This window comes from Carlito syrichta, unplaced genomic scaffold (assembly GCF_000164805.1).
Source record: "Carlito syrichta isolate Samal-C Ts95f unplaced genomic scaffold, Tarsius_syrichta-2.0.1 Scaffold308823, whole genome shotgun sequence".
Lineage (NCBI taxonomy): Eukaryota > Metazoa > Chordata > Mammalia > Primates > Tarsiidae > Carlito > Carlito syrichta.
This window is the reverse complement of record NW_007252919.1, coordinates 696706-718567: the sequence shown is the minus strand read 5'-3', so window position 1 is coordinate 718567 and position 21862 is coordinate 696706. Positions and strand designations below refer to the sequence as shown.

General features: G+C 37.5%; 1 protein-coding gene across 2 annotated transcripts in view; it reads left to right on the top strand.

Annotated features, from left to right (window-relative positions):
• EXOC5 (exocyst complex component 5) overlaps positions 1 to 21862 on the top strand; it is a 57171-nt gene that overhangs the window by 1986 nt on the left and 33323 nt on the right. For both annotated transcript variants that reach the window (XM_021716489.1, XM_008065962.2), the window contains exons 2-3: positions 18948 to 19042; positions 19996 to 20143. In XM_021716489.1, coding sequence (XP_021572164.1) covers positions 18948 to 19042; positions 19996 to 20143 — 243 coding nt within the window. The remainder of the gene's footprint in view (positions 1 to 18947; positions 19043 to 19995; positions 20144 to 21862) is intronic.

Genomic DNA, 21862 nt, shown 5'->3' with positions numbered 1-21862 from the left:
TCGAACCCGCGGGCTCAGGCTTCCACTCACCTCAGCCTCCCAAAGGCACGGGATTACAGGCTGAGCCACCCAGCCCAGCTGAGAGTCATTCTTGTTGCTAAGACCTTTTACCGCCTGTCCCTGGGCAAGATACTAAGTAGTGCTGAAGTTCCTTGTTTTATTTTTCATATCTTAAAGGTAGAAAGTTATGAAATTGTTTAAGTCTTTAATTACTGCATTTGTGACAAGTCAACTATTAACAGAAAGCTGTTATATTATCATACATTTCATAAGACATTATCCTTTGAGTTAATCCTGCTTGATAGTCTCAGTTGTGTCTTGGACCATATTATGTATATTTCTCTTTAAGCGTTTGACCACAGGAGTTCAATAACTACTTGAAAAGGTATTGTATTCCTGTTAACACCTCCTCCCACCCCCACCAGAAAGGAGTTGGGGAAATACAAATTTTGCTTTGTTTGATCTTGCCATTTAGTAGAGTAGTTAAGCCAAATTAGTATGTAACTTAACTTAGTGTTTCTAGTTACATGGTAGCTAGTAAGATTCAGTGATGATAGAGACAGTAGTTCTGTGACTAGAGAGTTCTTAGAACAAATTTAAACATATCTATAGTTCTTAACTCAAGGGACTTTTGTCCTGACTAGATGTAGCTTGTTGCTTCATCAAAATTAAAAGCATATTGGTATGCTTTTAAGTAGTTAAGTGTTATTAGTTATTATTTATCTTTTCTGGTATGGCTGTGAGTCCACTGTAGGGCTATGAGTACAGGCCTACAGCAGACCCTGCTCTTGAGTAAGTTTTCATCCCCAAGTGAAAAGTTGACCTCTTTGCCTTAGGAGGGAGGAGGTAAAATAATCCTCAGTCACTGCTAAATTCCTTGTAGCTACAGTCATAGGATCTAGGTTGTAGGACAAGTCACAGTGAATGTCTTTTTCTCCTGCTTCTTTCTTAGTCACAGCTGGGAACTGTGGGAAACAGAAGGCAGGATGTAGTCAAGGATATTTTGTTTTTTATGTATTTTGGTTTTCATGCACTATGAAGTAAGATTGTGCTTTCATTTCCACAAGAAGAAAAGTTAAATGAAAACAAAATTTTAAAATTTCATTAAATGTTAAGTCTAAGAAAAAAAATCTTATTGGTCTCATGACTCTTCTCTTATTTAACAAACGACTTCATATAACAAAATCGAACTGTAGTGTATTTCCTCAGTTCACAAATTATTTAGTAATAGATGATTTGGTTTTTATAATAGTGTATATTCTGGAAGTTGCCCAGAATACCTTGTTCTTTTCAACACTTGTTGACATATCTTTCTGAAAAGATACATCTGCAGGATTTTTTAAATGGTCTCTCGGGGATGGACATTCTGAACAAAGATTCTATGTGATTCTATGTGATGGTGTGATAGTTTCTGGCTATACAAAGTGGCTGGCATGAGAAATTCTTTTTCTTTTGTCCCAAGTATTCCTATTTTATTGCACTACTGAGGAAACTATTTTCTCATTTGCTTATTTTCTCTTCTGCTATACTTCAAGACTCTTCCCTTTTCTCTGGGTAGGCCACCTTTATGAAAGAGTTCTTTGTTATCTCAGGTTAATTATTCCATAAATAGTTGTTGAGTACTTATTAAGTTCAAGATAAGACGCCAAAATTAAGGAACCTTCATGTCTTACAGGGCATGTTGTAGAAATATTAATCTTATGATATGCTGCAAAAAAAAAAAAGATTTCAAAGGCCAAATAATTATAGAAAATGGGTGTAGTCTGTTTCATTGGAGACTCTGACAAGTCCATTTCCAAACTTTTTGGACATAAGACTGTTTTATTTTTTACTGCTTGTTAACTTAATTTTGTTAATTACAAGGTACATACTTTGAAAAATGATAAACTAGATATAGAATCCATCCTTATCAGCAAATAGAGAAGTAGATAAATAATAACATACTCTAGAAATAAAGTTATAAATGGTATCAAAGAGGTCTGGATAAAGTACTGTAGGTGTTGAGAGGATGAGAAAAATACCTCTAGAAGAAGGAAAGGATTAGGGGTGGTATTTGAATTATGTACACAGGATAAATTAGATTTGTTTGTGGAACTGGGTAGAGGGACGTTCCATTAAAGGAGACAATAAAAGCCAAGATGTGAAGGAAGGATTGAAGGCCCTGGAGACAAGGGAAATGTTCATTTTGGCACTCATGAAAAGGAGGAATAGCATATAAAGGGTAAATTGGGGTTTAATTGCAGAGGTCCTAAATGCCAGGATTACAAATTCTGTTTTATTTTTCTTCCTATAAATGTAGGTTGTTTGATAATAGTGCTTGAGGTCTGGTAATTTGACTGTGATGACAATGGCTGTTTGACTTCCAAATTAGAATGTCAATATTCAAGAACATATTTTCCCACACAAACACATTTATTTGTTGCTTAGATTTTTCAAATGAAGTTACAAAAGCTATTTAAATAGACTTTTTCAAACATTGTCTCTCTTTCAGTATATATTAATGAACATAAGATATACAAATTAAGGAACATACCCTTACCTTCAAAGTGCTGACATGCTATTTATTTTAACTGTATTAGTTGTTAAATAAGTGTTTGTAGAACCTGGCTACAAAGTGTTCCAGAATTGTCTGTTGATTAGTTAATCTAGGCAGGTGAAATCCTAACCTAATTCAATGGGGACAGAGAAGACAGGGAATTTGAGAAGACATTTTGGAAGAAGAATCAGAAGAATTTGGTTACTAAGGAGATAATTCCAAATTTGTGAACTTCGAAAAGTAGGTAGGTAGTGATTCATTAGAGGAAGAAATAATGTATCCAATTTTTAAGAAATATATTTAAACTTCAAGGTTTTTTTTGCAAGATATCCTGGTAAGAAAGTCCAGAAGGCAGTTGGAAATATGACTTAGTAACTCAAAAAGAGGTTACAGTTAGAAAAAGCAGTTTAGGAAGTATCATTTTATATGGGTGGTAATTCAGACCCAGGAATGGATGACATCTCTCATCATTGTACCTTATTTTGTGATCTTGGGCAAGTTACCTAACCTGTTTGTGCCTCAATGTTCTCATCTGTAAAATGAAGGGTGTATTACCCATCTCAGAGGGTTATTTTGAATATTAAATGAGTTGATAAATTTAAATTACTTAGGAGAATACCATTAAAAGACTAGTAACCATTAAAACAATTAAATTGTGGCCACTTTCATTTTAAATGAATTGGAAAGAGGACTAGATGGAGGATCTGTCAGGGAGGAAAAGCCTTCAATATTCTCATTCTCAGCAGACTAAGAAGAAATGATCCAAGAGGTAGGATATTATAGTAGGAGAGAATTACAAAAAGGGACTGTGGAAGATTATGTTTTCCAGAATGGCCACAAGAAACTCTGCCATTCTACATTGTGGTGTTAACACCCTTCCCTTGGTGAGGTGGGGTCTGTGCTCACTTCTTGCATCAGGACAGGCCTATCATTGCAGCAGAAGTAACATTTTACATATAGTGATTTTCAAGGTTAGATCATAAAAGGTGGTAATGCCTGGTCCTTTTCTGATACTCCCTCTTGGGATCCAGCAACTGTGCCAAGAGAAAGCCTAAGCAATTCTTTCAAAGACCAAGGCCTTGGCCCTCAGCTGTGGCTGAACTCCCAACTTGCCATCTTGAAAGTGTATCTTCCAGCGTCAAGTTGAACAGCCTAGCTGGTTTTACATGGAGTAGAGACCAAATTTCTTGCTGAGCCCTCCCTAAATTGCAGATTTGTGAACATTATAATTATCATTTCAAACAACTAAATATTGAGGTGGTTGTTATACAGCAATAGGTACTGGAACAGAGGCTGATCTTATCTATTTTATTCAGAAGAGTGAGTAGTAGAGTTAGAGGCAGATGCTTAAGAGAAATAGGTTTCCATTTAAATATATATGCTCTTGAGTTCTCCAGACTATTTTAGAAGTGAACTTTTGGAATGAGCAAGTCCCTAAATTGAGGACAGTTTTATAGACTGCACATGTATGTAATTAGTTTAAAATACTGACTCCCTGGTATGCTCAGGAAATTGGATAGTTGTGCGGGGGGGTCGTGTATGTGTGCTGGTGCATGGGTTCAGCAGCAGTCGTCTCCAACATTTTTGGCAACAGGGACTGGTTTTGCTGAAGACAATTTTTCCGCAGATGGGGGCGGGGGCAGGTTATGTGTAGTCAAACCTCACTGCTAATGTTACTCTGTATTTACAGCGCTCCCCAGAGAAATAGGTTTCCATTTAAATATATATGTTCTTGAGTTCTGCAAACTATTTTAGAAGTGAACTTTTGGAATGAGCAAGTCCCTAAATTGAGGACAGTTTTATAGACTGCACATGCTAGCATTACCCCCTCAACTCCACCTCAGATCATGGGGCATTAGAGTCTTGTAAGGAGCGCACAACCTAGATCCTTCGCATGTACAGAATTCACAACAAGTTCATGCTCCTATGAGAATCTAATGCTACCACTGATGTGACAGGAGGCGGAGCTCTGCTCTCCTCCTGCTGTGTGGCCCATTTTCTAACAGGCCACTGACTGATATTAGTCCTTGGCCCTGGTGACCCCCTGGGTTAGAGAAAGAGATTTAGATTGATGTGTCCTCTTTTAAGAGTGTATAGCAGTTTCATATAATACCCTGCAAATAAACAACAACAACAAAAAACATTTTAAATCAAAGTTCTAGTTAGTTGAGTGATAATATAATTTTTAAGTTTTGATTGTTAAAAGTTTGTGGCCGGGCTCGGTGGCTCAGCCTGTAATCCCGCGCCTTTGGGAGGCTGAGGTGAGTGGATTGCCTGAGCCTGCGGGTTCGAGACCCGCCTGGGCAGCGAGACCTCATCTCTACAATAAATCAAAAAATCAGTCGGGCGTGGTAGCGCGTGCCTGTAATTCCGGCTACTTGGAAGGCTAAGGAAGAAGGATCGCTGGAGCCCAGCAGGTCGAGGCTGCGGTGGCCGGGAGCGGCCACTGTACTCCAGTCTGGGCGACCGAGTGAGACTCCAACTCAAAAAAAAAAAAAAGTTTGTGTACATAAAATATTCTACAAACTTGAGGCTGGGTGTAGTGGCTCACACCTATAACACCAGCACTCTGGAAAACTGAGGCGGGAGGATCTCTTGAACCCAGGAGTTTGAGACCAGCATGGGCAACGTAGCAATACCTCGTCTCTACAAAAAAAAAAAAAATTAAAAAATTAGCCTGTATGGTGGCGCTCGAGAGGCTGAGGTGAGAGGATCACCTGAGATTGAGGCGAGATTGAGGAGATTGAGGCTGCAGCGGTCTGTGATTGTGCCACTGCACTCCAACCTTAGAAACAGAGTGGGACCCTGACTCCAAAAAAAGAAGGGAAAAAAAAGGCCAGGCACAGTGACTCACACCTGTAATCCCAGCACTTTGGGAGGTGGAGGTGAGAGAATTGTCTGAGCCCAGGGGTTCAAAACCAGCCTGGGCAATTTGTCAAGACCCCATCTCTACAATAAATAAAAAAATTAACTGGCCATGGTGGCACGCATCTGTGGTTTCAGCTACTTGAAAGACTGATTCAGAAGGGTCACCTGAACTCAGCAGGCCGAGGCGGCAGTGGCTGAGAGCATGCCACTGCACCTCAGCCTAGGCAACAGAGAGTCTGACTCAAAACCATACAAACAAAGCTTGAGCTATTTTCTTTCTTGAGCTATTTTCTGATACTATTTTCTTTCTTTGGAGTTGAAATATGAAAATAATAATAAAATAATTTTGTTATTTGCCTATTTTTGCTTATTTGGGGTATAATAAACCAAAGAAATGAATGAATCCTTGCATTCACTTGTTTAACTTAACTGAAAGGTGTTTTTAAGTGTTTGTAAATACATTTAATGTGTAAAGTTGTAAACTACACTTAATTTGATTTGAAATGCTAGTGGCAGGTTTTATTAGATATTTTAAGTGATAATTTTCAGGGTTTTTATGTCATTTTAAAAGGCACTATAATAGAGTAGAAAAATGTCTGGGTTAGAATACTGGTTTAGTATCTTGGCAGAGTTTAAATTTTATTGCCTCAAATTCCTTATATGTGAAATAAGATGAAAGAGCTGAGCTAAGATGATATTTAAAGACCGTTCTTATAGTTTTTAATTCAAATTATATAATTCTGCTGAGACTGATATTTTGTTTGTAATATTTTGTTAACTTTCTCTTTTGGATATAGACATTAGAGATATTACTTTCCTGTCAGAAATGAGATATAGCCTATCCTGGAAAGAGATTTTGCTTAAAAGGATCTAAAATATTTTATAAAATTCTGAAGTACCATAATTTAGATTGTCTTTAAAAATTCTGATAATATGATTAATTGGTTAATTATCTCATAGTTTAAGAGCTGACACATCCTTCAAGATTGATTGTTAAAATTGACTTTAACTTTAAAAAGCGAAATTATTTATTACATAGTGTTGCAGGAAGTTTTCAAACATAGTTTTCAAACTTAGCCTTAATTGTATTTGTGTCTTGATGTGATTTATCGTTCTACCTTTTTTGCACATTTAAAACCCATTTTGCTAGCCTGAGACAAAACATTTTGTGATGCTTTCAAAAAAATCAATAGTTGGTAAATGTAATTTATTAATCTACAGGAAACACATAAAGAATCTCACCGAAAATGAAATCAAATGGGATCAGAAAGGAGAGGACGATTGTAAAATTCGTTTAGTTCTAGTGTCAGAATTGCATTAGGCTTATATTTGGTTTCTGTTAGAATCTTGGATTGATAGCATCAACGTGAAGAACATTATTTCTGGGTTTTAGGGCTGGTGGTCCTGCCTTTTTTAATTTGGATATAAGGATCAGGGGCATGATTTTCAAGATCCTCTGCAGGGGTTCTATCTAGTGTTTTGGTTTGCTCAGCATTGTTCTCTTCACCTCAGCTAGAAAGCAAAAGTGTATGACAGCCTGCTCTTGTTTCAACTTAAGTGTGGAGAAAGGAGTGAAATGTATAAAAACGAATTAAAAAACAATAAAATAACAATTAGTAATATAATTTGTACTGGGATTCAAATTTTTAGGCTTCATAGGGGGTGTAAGAGTAGAGATATTGATGGAACATATAGGGAAGGAACACTTCAAAGAAGAAATGAAAATTGAGCTGGGCTTTGAGTAATGGTATAGCGGTGTTTGAATTGTTGGAGGAGAAAGGGCATACTTGTGGGTGAGTTACCAGGCCACAGGTAAGAAAGCCAGAAGTAGCATGAATTTGAAAAGAAGACTGAAATAGGATGATAGAAGTATGGATGTACGTTTTTGGGAGAGAAGTTTCGGTAGATGGTACAAGATAAGCTAAAGGGTAGACATAAGAGAGTCAACTTGATAGTGTAGGAATTATATGGAGAACTTTTAGTTTCTTTGAATTTGTGGGTGCTTCTAACACATTATATTGAATCTACTTCTGGGAATGAAGATATAAGAAAATATAGCCCCTGCTGCTATAGCTGGTCTCGGGGTTGCAGGTGATGCTCACTGTCTCCCTTCTCTATTATTCATTCTAACTGCATTACCTTCAGCTAGTACCTCTGCTATTATGGGTCTTAACTGGCTATCATATCCTTTTTGGGCCAGAGTTGTAACACTTGTCTATATACTTTCAGAACTGGTTGAGGGAGCGTTAAGAGAACCCCAAGAGGATTGCCTGTGTGCCAAACATTGTGATTTTTGCCCCCATATAAAAGGAATCAATGTTTACTACGGTATTAAACTTGTCAGTGTCATGCAGAGGTACTGCAAGCCTAGGAGAATAATCAGAACACAGATTCCTGGGTTCTGAAGTAAGACTATAATACTTGTAGCAGAGAATTATACATCCCCTGAAAATACCAGACCAATATGCAAAGCTTCAGGAAATACACTTGATCATCCTCCTAGGTGAACAGAGAATTACCCAGGCTCACAGGTAATGGCAAAGACCCTAGCTATCAAAGGAAAAAGACTGGAAGACTGAGGATAACCAAGTGGGCAGAATTGTGACCTCCAAAATTCATACGTTGAAGCCCTAACTCCCAAGGTTAGGTATTTGGAGATGGGGCTCTTGGGAGGTAATCAGTGTTAGATGAGATCATGAAAATTAGATCCTTATGATGAGATATGTACCCTTTTAAGAGGAAGAAATCTCTCTCTGCACACAAAAAGAAGTGATCACATGAGCACATAGTAAGGTGGCTGTGCCTACAAGCCAAGAGAAGAAGCCTCAGAATGAAATCTACCCTGCTTGGCACCCTGATCTTGGACTTCTCAGTCTCCAGAACACTGAGAAATATATTTCTGTTGTTCAAGCCATCCAGCCTATGGTATATAGCAGCTTGTGCTAAGACAGATGGATTATGAGACTGAGTACAAAGTGTGAAGATCTTTGCATAACATGTTAACACCAGAGAACATACATCATGGAAGAGGACTAAATAACCATGTAGACAAAATGACTCTGTCTGGCATTAGCACACTAAGCATATGAACAAAACAGACACAGTAAGAAACAATAGAATCCCAACTGCATGACGTCCTACATATTACCAAGGCTGATCCAGCTACCATGAAACCAAATATCTAGTCCAACAGCGGCAGAGACCAACTCTGAATCCCTAAAATAACCCCATTCTTCAAGACTAACCAGCTACATAGTAGCAAGTTGACTACATTGGATCCTTTCCCCATAGAAGAAAGAATAATTAATTCTGACAGCAATGAAAACATTCACATCGGAGAGAGTGTTTGTTCCCCTAGCACAAGATTGCACATAACATATCAGAACAAGAGACCCACTCTACAGTAAAGGAGGTGACCATGAAATTCACTGGTGATATCATAAACCACACCAACTGGAGGCTGGCAGTCTGACAGAGCTCAGGAATGACCTGCTGAAAGGCATAGCTGAAGCACCAGTTCAGAGGTGGTACTCTATAAAGATGGAGCACTATCCTCCAAGATGCAGTATTACATTCTGAATTTAAAACCTTTATATGATACTGTGTCCCCAACTGAGAAAACACATGAGTCTGGGAACATGGGGTAAAAGCAGAAGTGATGCCACTCCTCATGACTTCCAGTTTGTACTTGCTACCCCTGCAACTCTGAGCTTACAGGGTTACTAATAGTGGTCCCCAAAGAAGGAATATTTTTGTCTAGTAACATAATAAGACTACCATTATAACTACAAGTACTGCCTGGTCATATTAGCTATTTGTATCTAGGGAATAAAAGAAGAGTAACCATCCTTGGCAGAGGCAGTCAACCCTGATCATCAGGGGAAGGCAGGGCTGCTATTACACAATGGGAGCAAAATCACAATGTTTGGCACACAGGCAGTCATCTTGGGATCTCTTAATACTCCCTCAACCAGTTCTGAAAGTATATAGACAAGTGTTACAACTCTGGCCCAAAAAGGATATGATAGCCAGTTAAGACCCATAATAGCAGAGGTACTAGCTGAAGGTAATGCAGAGTTAGAATGAATAATAGAGGAGGGAGACAGTGAATATCACCTGCAACCCCGAGACCAGCTATAGCAGCAGGGGCTATATTTTCTTATATCTTCATTCCCAGAAGTAGATTCAATATAATGTGTTAGAACCACCCACAAATTCGAAGAAACTAAAAGTTCTCCATATGATTCCTACACTATCAGGTTGACTCTCTTATGTCTACCCTTTAACTTATCTTTTACCACTTACCCAAACTTCTCTCCCCAAACGTACAGCTATACTTCTGTCATCCTATTCCAGTCTTCTTTTCAAATCCATGCTACTTCTGGCTTTTGTGTGGAATCTTTAAAGTGTTCTACATAGGCCGGGCATGGTGGCTCAAACCTATAATCCCAGCGCTTTGGATTGCCTGAGCCCACAGGTTTGAGACCAGCCTGGGCAACATGGTGAGACCTCGTCTCTACAATAAATCAAAAAATTAACTGGTCGTGGTAACTTACACCTGTAGTTCTGACTACTTGGATGACTGAGATGATCATTTGAGCTCAGCAGGTTGAGGCTGTGGTGGCCGGGAGCATGCCACTGCACTCTAGCCTGGGTGACAGAGTGAGACTCCAACTAAAAAATAAATAAATAAAATAAAGTTTTCTACATATGAGATAATATCATCTGTGAACAAAGATAATTTTATTTCTTCCTTTGCAATTATTTTCTAATTGCTCCGGTGAGGACTTCCAGTAGTATACTGAATTGAAGTGGTAATAGCAGGTCTAGGTGCTGTGGCTCACTCCTGTAATCCCAGCACTTTGAGAGGCTGAGAATTGCTTGAGTCCAGAAGTTTGAGATCAGCCTAGGCAACATAGTGAGACCTCATCTCTACAAAAAATTAGGCAGGAGGGTCCCTCGAACCCAGAAAGTTGAGGCTGTGGTGAGCCATGACCGTGCCAGTATACTCTGATCCTGGGTGAGAGAGTGAGACCCTGACTCAAAAAAGAAAAAAGAAAGGAATGGTGAAAGCGACATCACTGCATTGTTCTTGGTCTTAAAGGAAAAGCTTTCAGAAAGTCTTTGAGTATGACATTCACTCTGGGTTTTGCATATATGGCTTTTATTATGTTGAGATTAATTTTCTTCTATTCTTAGTTTGTTGAAAATTTTTTATAATGAAAGGGTGTAGAATTTAATCAACTACCTTTTTTGCATCAGTTGAGATAATCTTGTGAGTTTCCCCCCCTTTGTTAATGTGGCATATCACATTGATTGATTTACATATGTTGACCATCCATACATCCCAGGAATAAATCCTACATGGTCATGGTGCATGATCTTTTTATTTGTTTTAAATTGGTATAAAATTGTATGCACTCATACAACATGATGTTTTAAAGAATGTATACATTGTGGAATAACTAAATCTAGCTAGTTAACACGTATGTTACCTCACAGTTATCATTTTTTTGGTGAGAATACTTTACAGCCACTCTCTTAGCATTTTTTTTTTTTTTTTGAGTTGGAGTCTCACTCTGTCGCCCAGACTGGAGTGCAGTGGCCGCTCCCGGCTACCACAGCCTCGACCTGCTGGGCTCCGGTGATCCTTCCGCCTCAGCCTTCCAAGTAGCCGGAATTACAGGCATGCGCTACCACGCCCGGCTGATTTTTTTGATTTATTGTAGAGATGAGGTCTTGCTGCCCAGGCGGGTCTCGAACCCGTGGGCTCAGGCAATCCACTCACCTCAGCCTCCCAAAGGTGTGGGATTACAGGCTGAGCCACCGAGCCCTGCTCTTAGCATTTTTTGAGTATAGTATATTGTTAACTATAGTTGCCATGTTGTACAATAGATATCTTTTTTTTTCCTCTTATTTTTTATTTTAAAGATGTGGGGTACAATTCAGGGTTAGGGACATAAGTGGCCATTGTACAGGTAAAGTATGGGTACCCTTATTAATGTTAAGTGCTCCCCTTATATCTTGAACTTATCTGTGTAACTGAAATTTTATATTCTTTGACCGATGTCTCCCCAACCTCTGCCTCACACTTAACCACCCCAGCCCCTGGTAACCACCATCCTACTCTTTACTTGTATGAGATCAATGATTTTAGATTCCACATATGAATGAGATCATGTGGTATTTGCCCTTCTATGCTTGGCTTATTTCACTTAATATAATATCCTTCAGGTTCATCTGTGTTTTTGTAAATGGCAGGATTTTCTTCTTTTTAATGGCTGAATACTATTCCATTGTGAACATATACCATGTTTTCTGTATCCATTCATCTACTGATAGATTGATTCCATCATATTTTGGCTATTATGAATAATGCTGCAGTAAACATGGCAGTGCAGTATCTCTGATGAACTGCTATCATTTACTTTGGATATATACTCAATAGTGGGATTGCTGGGTCATATGGTATCTCTATTTTTAATTTCTTCACTGTTTTTCATAATGGCTATGCTAATTTGCATTCCCACCAACAGTGTGCCAAGGGTTCCCTTTTCTCTACATCCTTACCAATACTTATTATCTTTTACTGTTTTGATAATAGCCACTCTAACAGATGTGAGGTGATATCTTATTGTGCTTTTAAATTTGTATTTCCCTGACGATTAGTGATGTTGACCATTTTTTTGTTTACCTTTTGGCCATTTGCATTTCTTTTGAGAAATGTCTGTTCAGTAAATTAGGTTGTTTTCTTGCTATTGAGTTGTTTGAGTTCTTTATATTTTGGATATTAATCCCTTATCAGATATATAGTTACAGATATTTCCTCTTGTTCTGTTGATTGTATATATTTGTATATAATCCTTTTGATGTGCTCCTGATTTTGATTTGCTATTTACTTTGTTGAGGAATTCCACATCAGTATTTATAAGGTATATTAGTCTATAGTTTTCTTTTTCTTTTTTTTGAGTTGGAGTCTCACAGCCACCCCAGCATCAACCTGCTGGGCTCAGGTGAACCTTCCACCTCAGCCTTCCATGTAGCTGGAACTACAGGTACACACTACCATACCTGACTAATTTTTGTTTTATTATAGAGACAAGGTCTCATCAAGCTGCCCGGGCTGGTCTCGAACCCATGACCTTAGGCAATCCACTCACCTCAGCCTCCCGAAGTGCTGGGATTACAGGTTGAGCCACCAAGCCTGGCCCTACTCTGTAGTTTTCTGGTAGAATTTTTGTCTGACTTAGTTATCAGGGTAACACTAGCCTCATACAGTGAGTTAGGAAGTGATTCCTCCTCTTCAATTTTTTTTGAAGAGTTTGAGAAGAATTGATGTTTTCTTTAATTGTTTAGTAGAATTCACCTGGGAAGCCATTAGGTTCAGGAGATTTTTTTTTTTTTCAATTTATTTTAGAGTTACAGGGTGCATTTGAGGATTTCCTACTTAAGTAAATTGCATTGAGGTGAGATTTGAGCTGCCAGGGAGCTCTCTCCCACCTAATAGTGACCATGGTACCCAGTGGATGGTTGTATGTCCCTTAACCTCTCTCCCTCCCTCCATTAGCAGTGCCCAACGTCTGTTATTCCTGCCTGGAGAGTTTTGATTACTGATTCAATCTCCTTACTAGTTGCAAATCTATTCAGATTTTCTATTTTTTCTTGATTTATTTAATATTGGTAGGTTTTATGTTTCTAGGAATTGTTCTAGCTCATCTAGGTTATCCAATTTGTTGGCATACAATTGTTCATAGTGTTCTCTTATAATCCTCTTTATTTATTTACAATTGGTAGTAATGTCCTTACTTACATTTATGATTTTAGTAATTAGAGTTTTTTCTCTTGTTTTCCTTAGTTAATCTAGCTTAAGGGTTGTTGGTTTTGTTTATCTTTTCAACAAACCAAATAATGGTTTCATTGATTTTTTTTTCCTATTATTTTTCTAGTCTCTAATTTGTTAATCCCCTTTCCAGTCTTTATTTCCTTCCCTTCTGTTAGCTTTGGGTTTAGGTTTTTGTTTGTTTGTTTGTTTATTTAAATTCTGGTTACTTAAGTTATAAGTTCTAAAGTTATGTTGTTAATTTGAGATCTATCTCTCTTTGTTTTTTTTCTTTTTTTGAGACAGGGTCTCACTCTGTCATCCAAGCTGGAGTGCAGTGGTGTGATCATTGCTCACTGAAGCATTGAGCTCTTAGGCTCAAGTAGTCCTCCTGCCAGAACCTCCCTAGTAACTGGGGCTACAGGTCTACACCCCTTTTTTCATGCCCCGCTCATTTTTTGTAGAGATTGGGTCTTGCTATGTTTCCTAGGCTGGTCTTGAACTCCTAGCCTCAAGCAATCCTCCTGCCTCGCAAACTGCTGGGATTATAGGCATGAGCCACTGCACTCAGTTGAGATCCTTCTTGTCTAAGCCTTCCTCTGGAAAGTTGCAAGCCTTCAATAGACTACAGAGTTCCAAAACAGTTACATCAGACAGATTTTGCTAGTGCATTGTTTTCTAGATGAGGTGACAGATTTCTGTTGTTTTTTACTCCACTATCTTCCCAGAATCCTGTTTTTAAAGTTTTATTGAGTCACAGTCATGTGCATTTATGTGTTTTCTATGGTTGTGTTTGTATCACAGTAGCAAAGTTGAATGCTTGTACCAGAAACTGTATGATCCACAAACCTAAAGTATTTGTTGTCTTATCTTTTAAGGAAAAAAAATGTAGATCTTTGTTTTAGATCCTTATGAGTGACATTAGCCGGGCTTGGTGGCTCAACCTGTAATCCCAACACTTTGGGAGGCCAAGACGAGTGGATTGCCTGAACTCACAGGTTCAAGACCATCCCAGGCAATTTGATGAGACCTCATCTCTACAATAAATCAAAAAATGAGCCGGGTGTGTTAGTGTGCACCTGTAGTTCGGGTTACTTGGAAGGCTGAGGTGGAAGGATCGCTAGAACCCAGCAGGTCGACCTGGGGTGGCCTTGAGTGTGCCACTGTACCCTAGCCTGGGAAACAAACAGAGTGAGACTCCAACTCCAAAAACAAACAAAAAAAGTAGCATTAATTTTTGCCATCCCATATGATTAACTACCTTGACTAGATGGGTGCAATTTTAGAGATTTTTACTTGGTCTTCCTCATTATAACAGTTATTTTCCTATAGACCAAGGACTCAGTGTTGAAGTTACATCGGCCACTAAGTGTGTCTACCCTTGTTAAACATTTGTAGACTGGGGAAATGGCCCCTAGATGGGCTCATAGATGTATTAAAATAATGCTGTGCTAAACCTTAGCCAAGAATCTATTTATTACTTGGCCTTCATATGTTCTCACTCTGACAGGGTCCATGATGCTTTGAGTCAGTCAAGTACTGATGTCAACTAGAACCCTGTTTCCAACAGACTTCAAAATGTTTGAGTATTCCTTTTTCCCTTAGTGTACTAAAATAAGTGGGTGTAGCTCTTTTTAGGAGAATTATTACTGTGTATATTTGCCAGCATATTTCAAGGGCCTTCCTCTTGGGAATGTGGGCTTTTCTTCAATTAGCAGCAGGGAATATGTCATAGTAAGATCTAGAAGACTTTGGCACAAACACTAGTTCTCATACCTCTCTTGACCTCATCTAAAACTATTCTCCACTTCACTTACTCGACTTTACTCACCTTGGTATTTTGTCATTGCTTGCATACTAAGAGTGTTCTCTGTGCTTGGAGTTCTTTTCCCCCAGATGGCTTATTACTTAGCTCCATGTAGGTCTTTGTGCAAAATTTATTTTTTAGGAACGGCCTGCCTGTTTGCTTCTATCAAAAATAATCTCGCTCTTATCTATCACTCTGTATCCTTTTTAGTTTTCTTCATGACTCTTATTGTCACTTTCTTCTTCTAGATCCAGTGGAGTGTTTACTATTTCCTGGGTATTTAGAATAGTCTTTAGCATGTCAATTAATATTTAGAGAGAGTAAAAAAAATTTTCATATAAAAATGCTTTATTATTTTTCACTGTGTCATTAATTGTACTATTTATCATTGATTTATAATAAAACTAAAATCAAATTTGATTAAATTAAAACTGATGAACAGTGTAACATGTTTAATTAAAAACTAACAGGGCCAGGTATGGTGGCTCATAGATGTAATCCCAGCACTTGGGAAGGCCTAGGTGGGAGGATTGCTTGAAGCCTGGATTTAAGACCAACTTGGGCAACATAGCAAGACATAGCAAGACCTCATGTCCACAAAACAAAAAAAAAGAGAGAGAGAGAGAGAAAAGAAAGCAGTAACCACTCAATAACAAAATTAGCAACACATAAGAATGAGCATGATTAAATATTAACACAAATGTTCATGCCAAAAAAATGATAGGGAAAAGGAACATAATTACTATATGAAGTTGTTTAAAGGGAAGTATTGTAGACTTTTGGAAGGGTTAACTGCTTCCTAAAGTAATGTAGCTGGTAATGACTACCAGTATTTTAGACTTGGGCCTTTGGAATCGAATAAGTTTGTATGGTCTTGGATTTTTTTTTTTTTTAATTTATTTCTGTAGATATGGGGTCTTGTTATGTTGCCTGGGCTGATATTGAACTCCTAACCTCAAGGAGTCTTCCCACCCTGGCCTCCCAAAGTGCTGGGATTACTGGCATGAGCCACCATGCCCAGCTATATTATCTTGGATTAAATAACCTCTTTTTATCACATAATTTCAAAGGTGTAAAGTGAATCAATATTAATAGAACCTACCTTGTCGACTTACTACTTATCGTAGTACGTACTGAATGTGATAAAGTATATGTTTTTTTTTTTTTGAGTTGGAATCTCACTCTGTCACCCGCTCCCGGCCACCGCAGCCTTGACCTGTTGGACTCCGGTGATCCTTCCACCTCACCGGAATTACAGACATGCGCTACCACGCCCGGCTGATTTTTTGGATTTATTGTAGAGATGAGGTCTCGCTGCCCAGGCAGGTCTCGAACCCGCAGGCTCAGGCAATCCACTCACCTCAGCCTCCCAAAGGCGCGGGATTACAGGCTGAGCCACTGAGCCCGGCATGATAAAGTATATGAAGTACTAGGCACGTGCCTGCCACATAGTATTTAAAAAACTTAGCTATCTTCACCATTTCATAATGTAGAGGTATTTCATGTGATGGTCACGTTTTCTAAAATGTTTAAGTAGCTTAGTTCCTAAAGTTTTACACAGTTCTAAGCATAAGTTCCTTGAGTCAGTATTTCTCAATTTGTATGTATAATTTAAGAATTAATAGATTTACATCAACTCTCGTCTCAACAAAAATAAGGAAGATGAGAAGTTGATTATCTAAATGATATGTTGCTAAATGAGTTCATTATATTTCAGGGTACCAGTATTTTTACTTTGCAAAACTATCTAATACATCCTTAGGACTTTTTTTTTTCTTTGAGTTGGAGTCTCACTCTGTTTCCCCGACTGGAGTACAGTAGCACATTCACAGCCACCACAGCCTCGACCTGCTGGGCTCAGGTGATCCTTCCGCCTCAGCCTTCCCAGTATCTGGAACTACAGGCACATGCCACCATGCCTGGCTAATTTTTTGATTTATTGTTGAGACGAGGCCTGGCCAAGTTGCTCAGGCTGGTCTTGAACCTGTTGTCTCAGGCAGTCCTCTCACCTCAGCCTCCCAAAGTAGTGGAATTATAGGCATGAGCCAGCTCACCTGGCCCTCTTAGGACTTAATTCTTGAACATATCAGCACTTTATATCTGTAAAAATTTAAGAAAAAATTTTGCATATATAAGAATTCAAACTGGGATCACTAGCAAATGCTACCAGTTTAAGTTACATGCTAATAATAGTGAGAAGCAATGTATGGTCTCCATTTGCATGAAAGAAGGTAGGAAGAAAAGTATGTAAGGCATATTAATCTAAAAAATATATTATCTGTTGATGGTGAACATTTGAATGTTTATTTTCTTGTTTAGCCTTCTACTCTAATACCTTTTTTAAAAATAATGCTTTTTTGAGAAAATTTAGAAAATTTTGCCTTCTTTTTCTATCTGATATTATATGTTAGCACTTTTTTCTCATTTCTAAATTTTTTACATTATTTTAATAGGAACATAGTTTTTCATCCTGCAAGTTTACCATAGTTTGTCATTTGCAGTTTTTGTTGAATATTTACATGAAGTTTTTTAGTAGTATACATCATGTTCTGTGAATAATCTGTAAAGCTTTTTGTGTTCATATATACTTTTACTTTAGAATTTTAGAAGTAGATTACTGTTAAGGTGTGTGAAGAATTTGTGACATTGTTAATGTTACCACAGTTACCAGTTGTCTTCCAAAAAGATTATACCTGTTAACATTTCTGACAATAATGAGAGTACAAATTTCAGCTCATGCTTTCCTACATTGCTCATTATAATTAAAATCTTTCTTGGGTTTGTGAGGTTAAAAAAAGTGATAATTTGATCTTATTTGATTACTAATAAGGCCATGCACTTTTTGCATGTTTTTTGATCATTTGTATTTTTTTTGTATATTCCTGCTCCTTTTTCTATTGGGTTGTTCCAACTTGTCATACTGTTGAAATATTTTTATATTTTAATTTTCATTAAGCCATCTGTTTTGTTTATTGAAGATATTTTAATTGAAAAACAATATTTTGCGTGATAATAATATAGATATGTAAATAATTAGTGATTTAATTCTTTTTAAGAAGAATCTTGAAATGGGGTTTTTCTTGTACTTTCACATTACCACAACAATCAACAACACAAAAGAAAATTTCTGTGACTAAAGGTGTGGATTTTTTCTTCCCCATACACCAAGCAGTGGACACCAATTGGCTGTTATCCACTTCAATTCCAATACCATCTACCTGGAGATAGTGTCAGATCCCATAGGTTGGTGGCTCAGTGCCCAAGACTGCACCCTGCATCCAGACACTAGTCACAATCAGGGCCTCTGGAATTTCTGACTGACCAGATTCAAAGTTAGAGTCACCATAATTCCCTCTTTGGGTTTGATTCATTTGCTGGAGTGACTCACAGAACTCAGGAAAATACTTCCTTTACCAGCTTATTATAAAGGATATTACAAAGGATACAGATGAAGAGATGGGTAGGATGAGGCATGGGGGAAGGGATGTAGAGCTTCCATGTCCTCCCTAGTCGCTACCTTCCAGAAACTTTCATGTGTTCAGCTATGGGAAGCTTTCCAAACCCTGTCCTCTTGGATTCCCAGGGTATAGGGTCTGTCCCTCTCTGGGTCTTAAGCTCCACAATCAGAAAGGTGGAGGAAGATTAGAGTCCTGCCTTGGGGCAGGTGAAAGGAGTAATGAAAAAGGTCATAGAGATTTTGTTTCCTGAGGCCTGCCCGAGGCCTAACACTTAACTTAAAAGACTAACAAGAACTATGGGAGTCATAAGTCAGGAACTGTGAACGAAAACCAGAACATTTAATAATACCATAAGTTCTATTTTAAGTTACCCCGTAATAGAAGCTGTTTTATTTTTCCAGGTAATGTTAAGCACTCTTCTATGAAAGTTTGTTAAAGCATATTTATTTTGTAAACTAGGAGCCTTTTGTGGCTGATGAGTATATTGAACGACTTGTGTGGCGAACCCCAGGAGGAGGCTCTAGAGGTGGACCTGAAGCTTTTGATCCTAAAAGGTAATTTTTTTTTCTGTAGAACCAATCTAGTACAAATTTGGATTAGACGATAAAAATAATTCAAGAGAGCATTGTTGAGTATAAGAATGTAATGTTTCCTCCAACTAGTAATAAATTACAAAAGGTTGGTTATCCTTCTAAAATAAAAACATATTGAACATGTTGTTTTAAGTATAGTTGTAAATTGGAGGGGCAGAAAGTCACTGAGCTTTGGAATGTATATTGCTTTTATATAGTACATTTATCTTCTTGACTTTTTTTTTTTTTGGGTCGGAGGTCTTAGTCTTGCCCAGGCAGTAGCATGATCACAGCTCACCACAGCTTCCACCTCCTGGGCACAGGTGATTCTTTTGCCTCAAATCCTGAGTAGCTGGGACTAGAGATGTGTGCCACCACACCTGGCTAATTTTTTGTAGAGACAGGTCTCACTCAGTTGCCTAGGCTAGTCTTGTAATGCCTGGATTCAAGCAATCCTCCTGCCTCCCCAAATGTTGGGATTATAGGTGTGAGCTGCCACACCTTTGACTGCTTTAAATAGACTGTAAATTTTGTTTCTATTCTAGGGGTTTAATGGGAATTCTGAGTAAGGTTTTCATTCACCTTAGAGATAATCCAGTAAAAAGTCAATAGTTAAAGACTGACTTAGTTTCAAATATCATGTTTGTTTTAAAGCTAGTATCCTGGACAAAGCTATGAAGAAGTCATGAAGTTATAGAAAGACTTGATCTTTTGATTGAAGAAATGTCTAACAAGAATGCTATAGAGAAAATTAACATGATCATTTCAAGCCCAAGGAATTCTTTTATTTTTTAAATTTTTTCCCCACTTGTTTTTATAAATTATCAAGGAACTCTTATTAAGACTTTCTTTCCTATTATAAACTTTCTTTATGATTATAAGTGAATGTTTATTCCTAATAATAATAGATATTTATTCTAACTTTTCTCTATTAGATTATTGGAAGAATTTGTAAATCATATTCAAGAACTGCAGATAATGGATGAAAGGATTCAGAGGAAAGTAGAGAAATTAGAGCAACAATGTCAGAAAGAAGCCAAGGAATTTGCCAGGAAGGTACAAGAACTCCAGAAAAGCAATCAGGTAAATATTTAGTTAAGTGATGGATATTTTATATAGGCTATAATGTCTTTATTTCTTCTCAGTTTTAAGCTCCTAAAAAAGTCTGATCAAATGATAGTAACTGTCAGGGTTTCTCTCTACTAATCTAGTCCCGTGGCATAAAATGTTAATGAATCGTTATGAGGTACTCTTGACAGTAACTTTATACAGAGTGTTGTTTTGGGATCACAGTACTCCCTTCTCAGGGTGGGACAGTATCCAGTTCAGTGTGATCCTTGCTTCCCCTCTAACAATGCAAATTTAAAAATGGCAATCCTCAGAAGACCTGCAATTTTAATGATCCTTTATTAGCTTCGATATTTAGGTAGCCATTTGCATTCTTGTTAGTCATCAAAGTAGAATGAGACCAACTATTGCCTGGATCAGGTTTTTCCCTAGAGAAAACCTGGTCTGGGAAGTTTCCCAGAAGTCATGCGGGGTGTGGTCGGGTGAGAATTCTAGCGTAGTATAGGAAAAGCAGACACAGAACTCTTCTTCAGTCCATTTTGGAGTAAAACCAAACCACTTGCTTGGTCCTGGGGCTATGTATGTTAAACTTCTTAGTTATTCTTAGGCCCTAGGTTTAATCTTCAACTTCTGAATTCCTTTCACAGGCTGGGCCTGATCTGGAATTTGATGGCCCTTTCTAAGTATAGTTTGAGGCGTATTATTTAGCTTTGCTGCCTCCCAGGGGCTATTAGTTCTTTACTGTCAGGACTAAGCAGACTGATTTCTGCTAAAATTGTACTTATACTCATATATGGCTGTGTGAAAATATTTATTTAAGGAAGTCAGTAATTTAAAGAAGATAGGAAATTTGTTTTTAAGTAACTGAAGTGATAGTTTCCAAATTCCTTTAATGCCGTTTTCCTTTGGTAATAATAATAATAGTATTAATAGTTCAGCTAATAAACTCTGGAGCCAGTCTGCCTGAGTTTGAATTGCAGCTCTGCATTTTGTAAACTGTGATCTCAAGCAACTTAACTTCTCTTTGCCTCAGTTTTTTTCATCTGTAGATGTTGAGAGAATTATTTAAGTAAATATCTGTAATATGCTTAGGACAGTGGCTAATCTAATACAGAGGAAGTCCTCAATAAATGTAGCTTTTTCTCCGTCATTTTAAGGTTAGAACAAGAATACCATACTAGATGATCAGCAGTTCTGCTATTGGCAATTATAAGGTAGACAATCAGTGTATCCTGGGAGAAGGAAAACATATTGTAGGAAGTAATGTTCTTTTGCCTTAGTAAAATAATTGCTGCAATCTTTTCTTTTTTCAAAACTGGGAAAAAACAATTTTGCTTTATATATAATATTAACATCACTTTTTAAATATTTATAATAAATCTTAAGTAGTCTGTTTTAAATCAATATCTTTTACTATTGATGTTTTTTATTCTTTTCAGTACAGTAGCAAGAGAGTTCTTAAGATGTTTGGTTCTTTTGATACTTAGTACATTTTTTTAGAATCATTAGGGCTAAATGGTGCTGAATTCTTTATTAAAACAGGATGAGCAGAAAGTAGCTTTGCTTTTTTTGTTGATTAACAAATAAATGTGTTTATGATAAATATTATTTTAAAAGTTAATGGTATAAAAGTTTACAACTTGGTTAACAGATTTTCAGGTAATGTCCTCCTAATGACATTTTGGAGATCATCTCATAACTTTTATGTTATCTTTAGTTACAGAAATTAGTGAT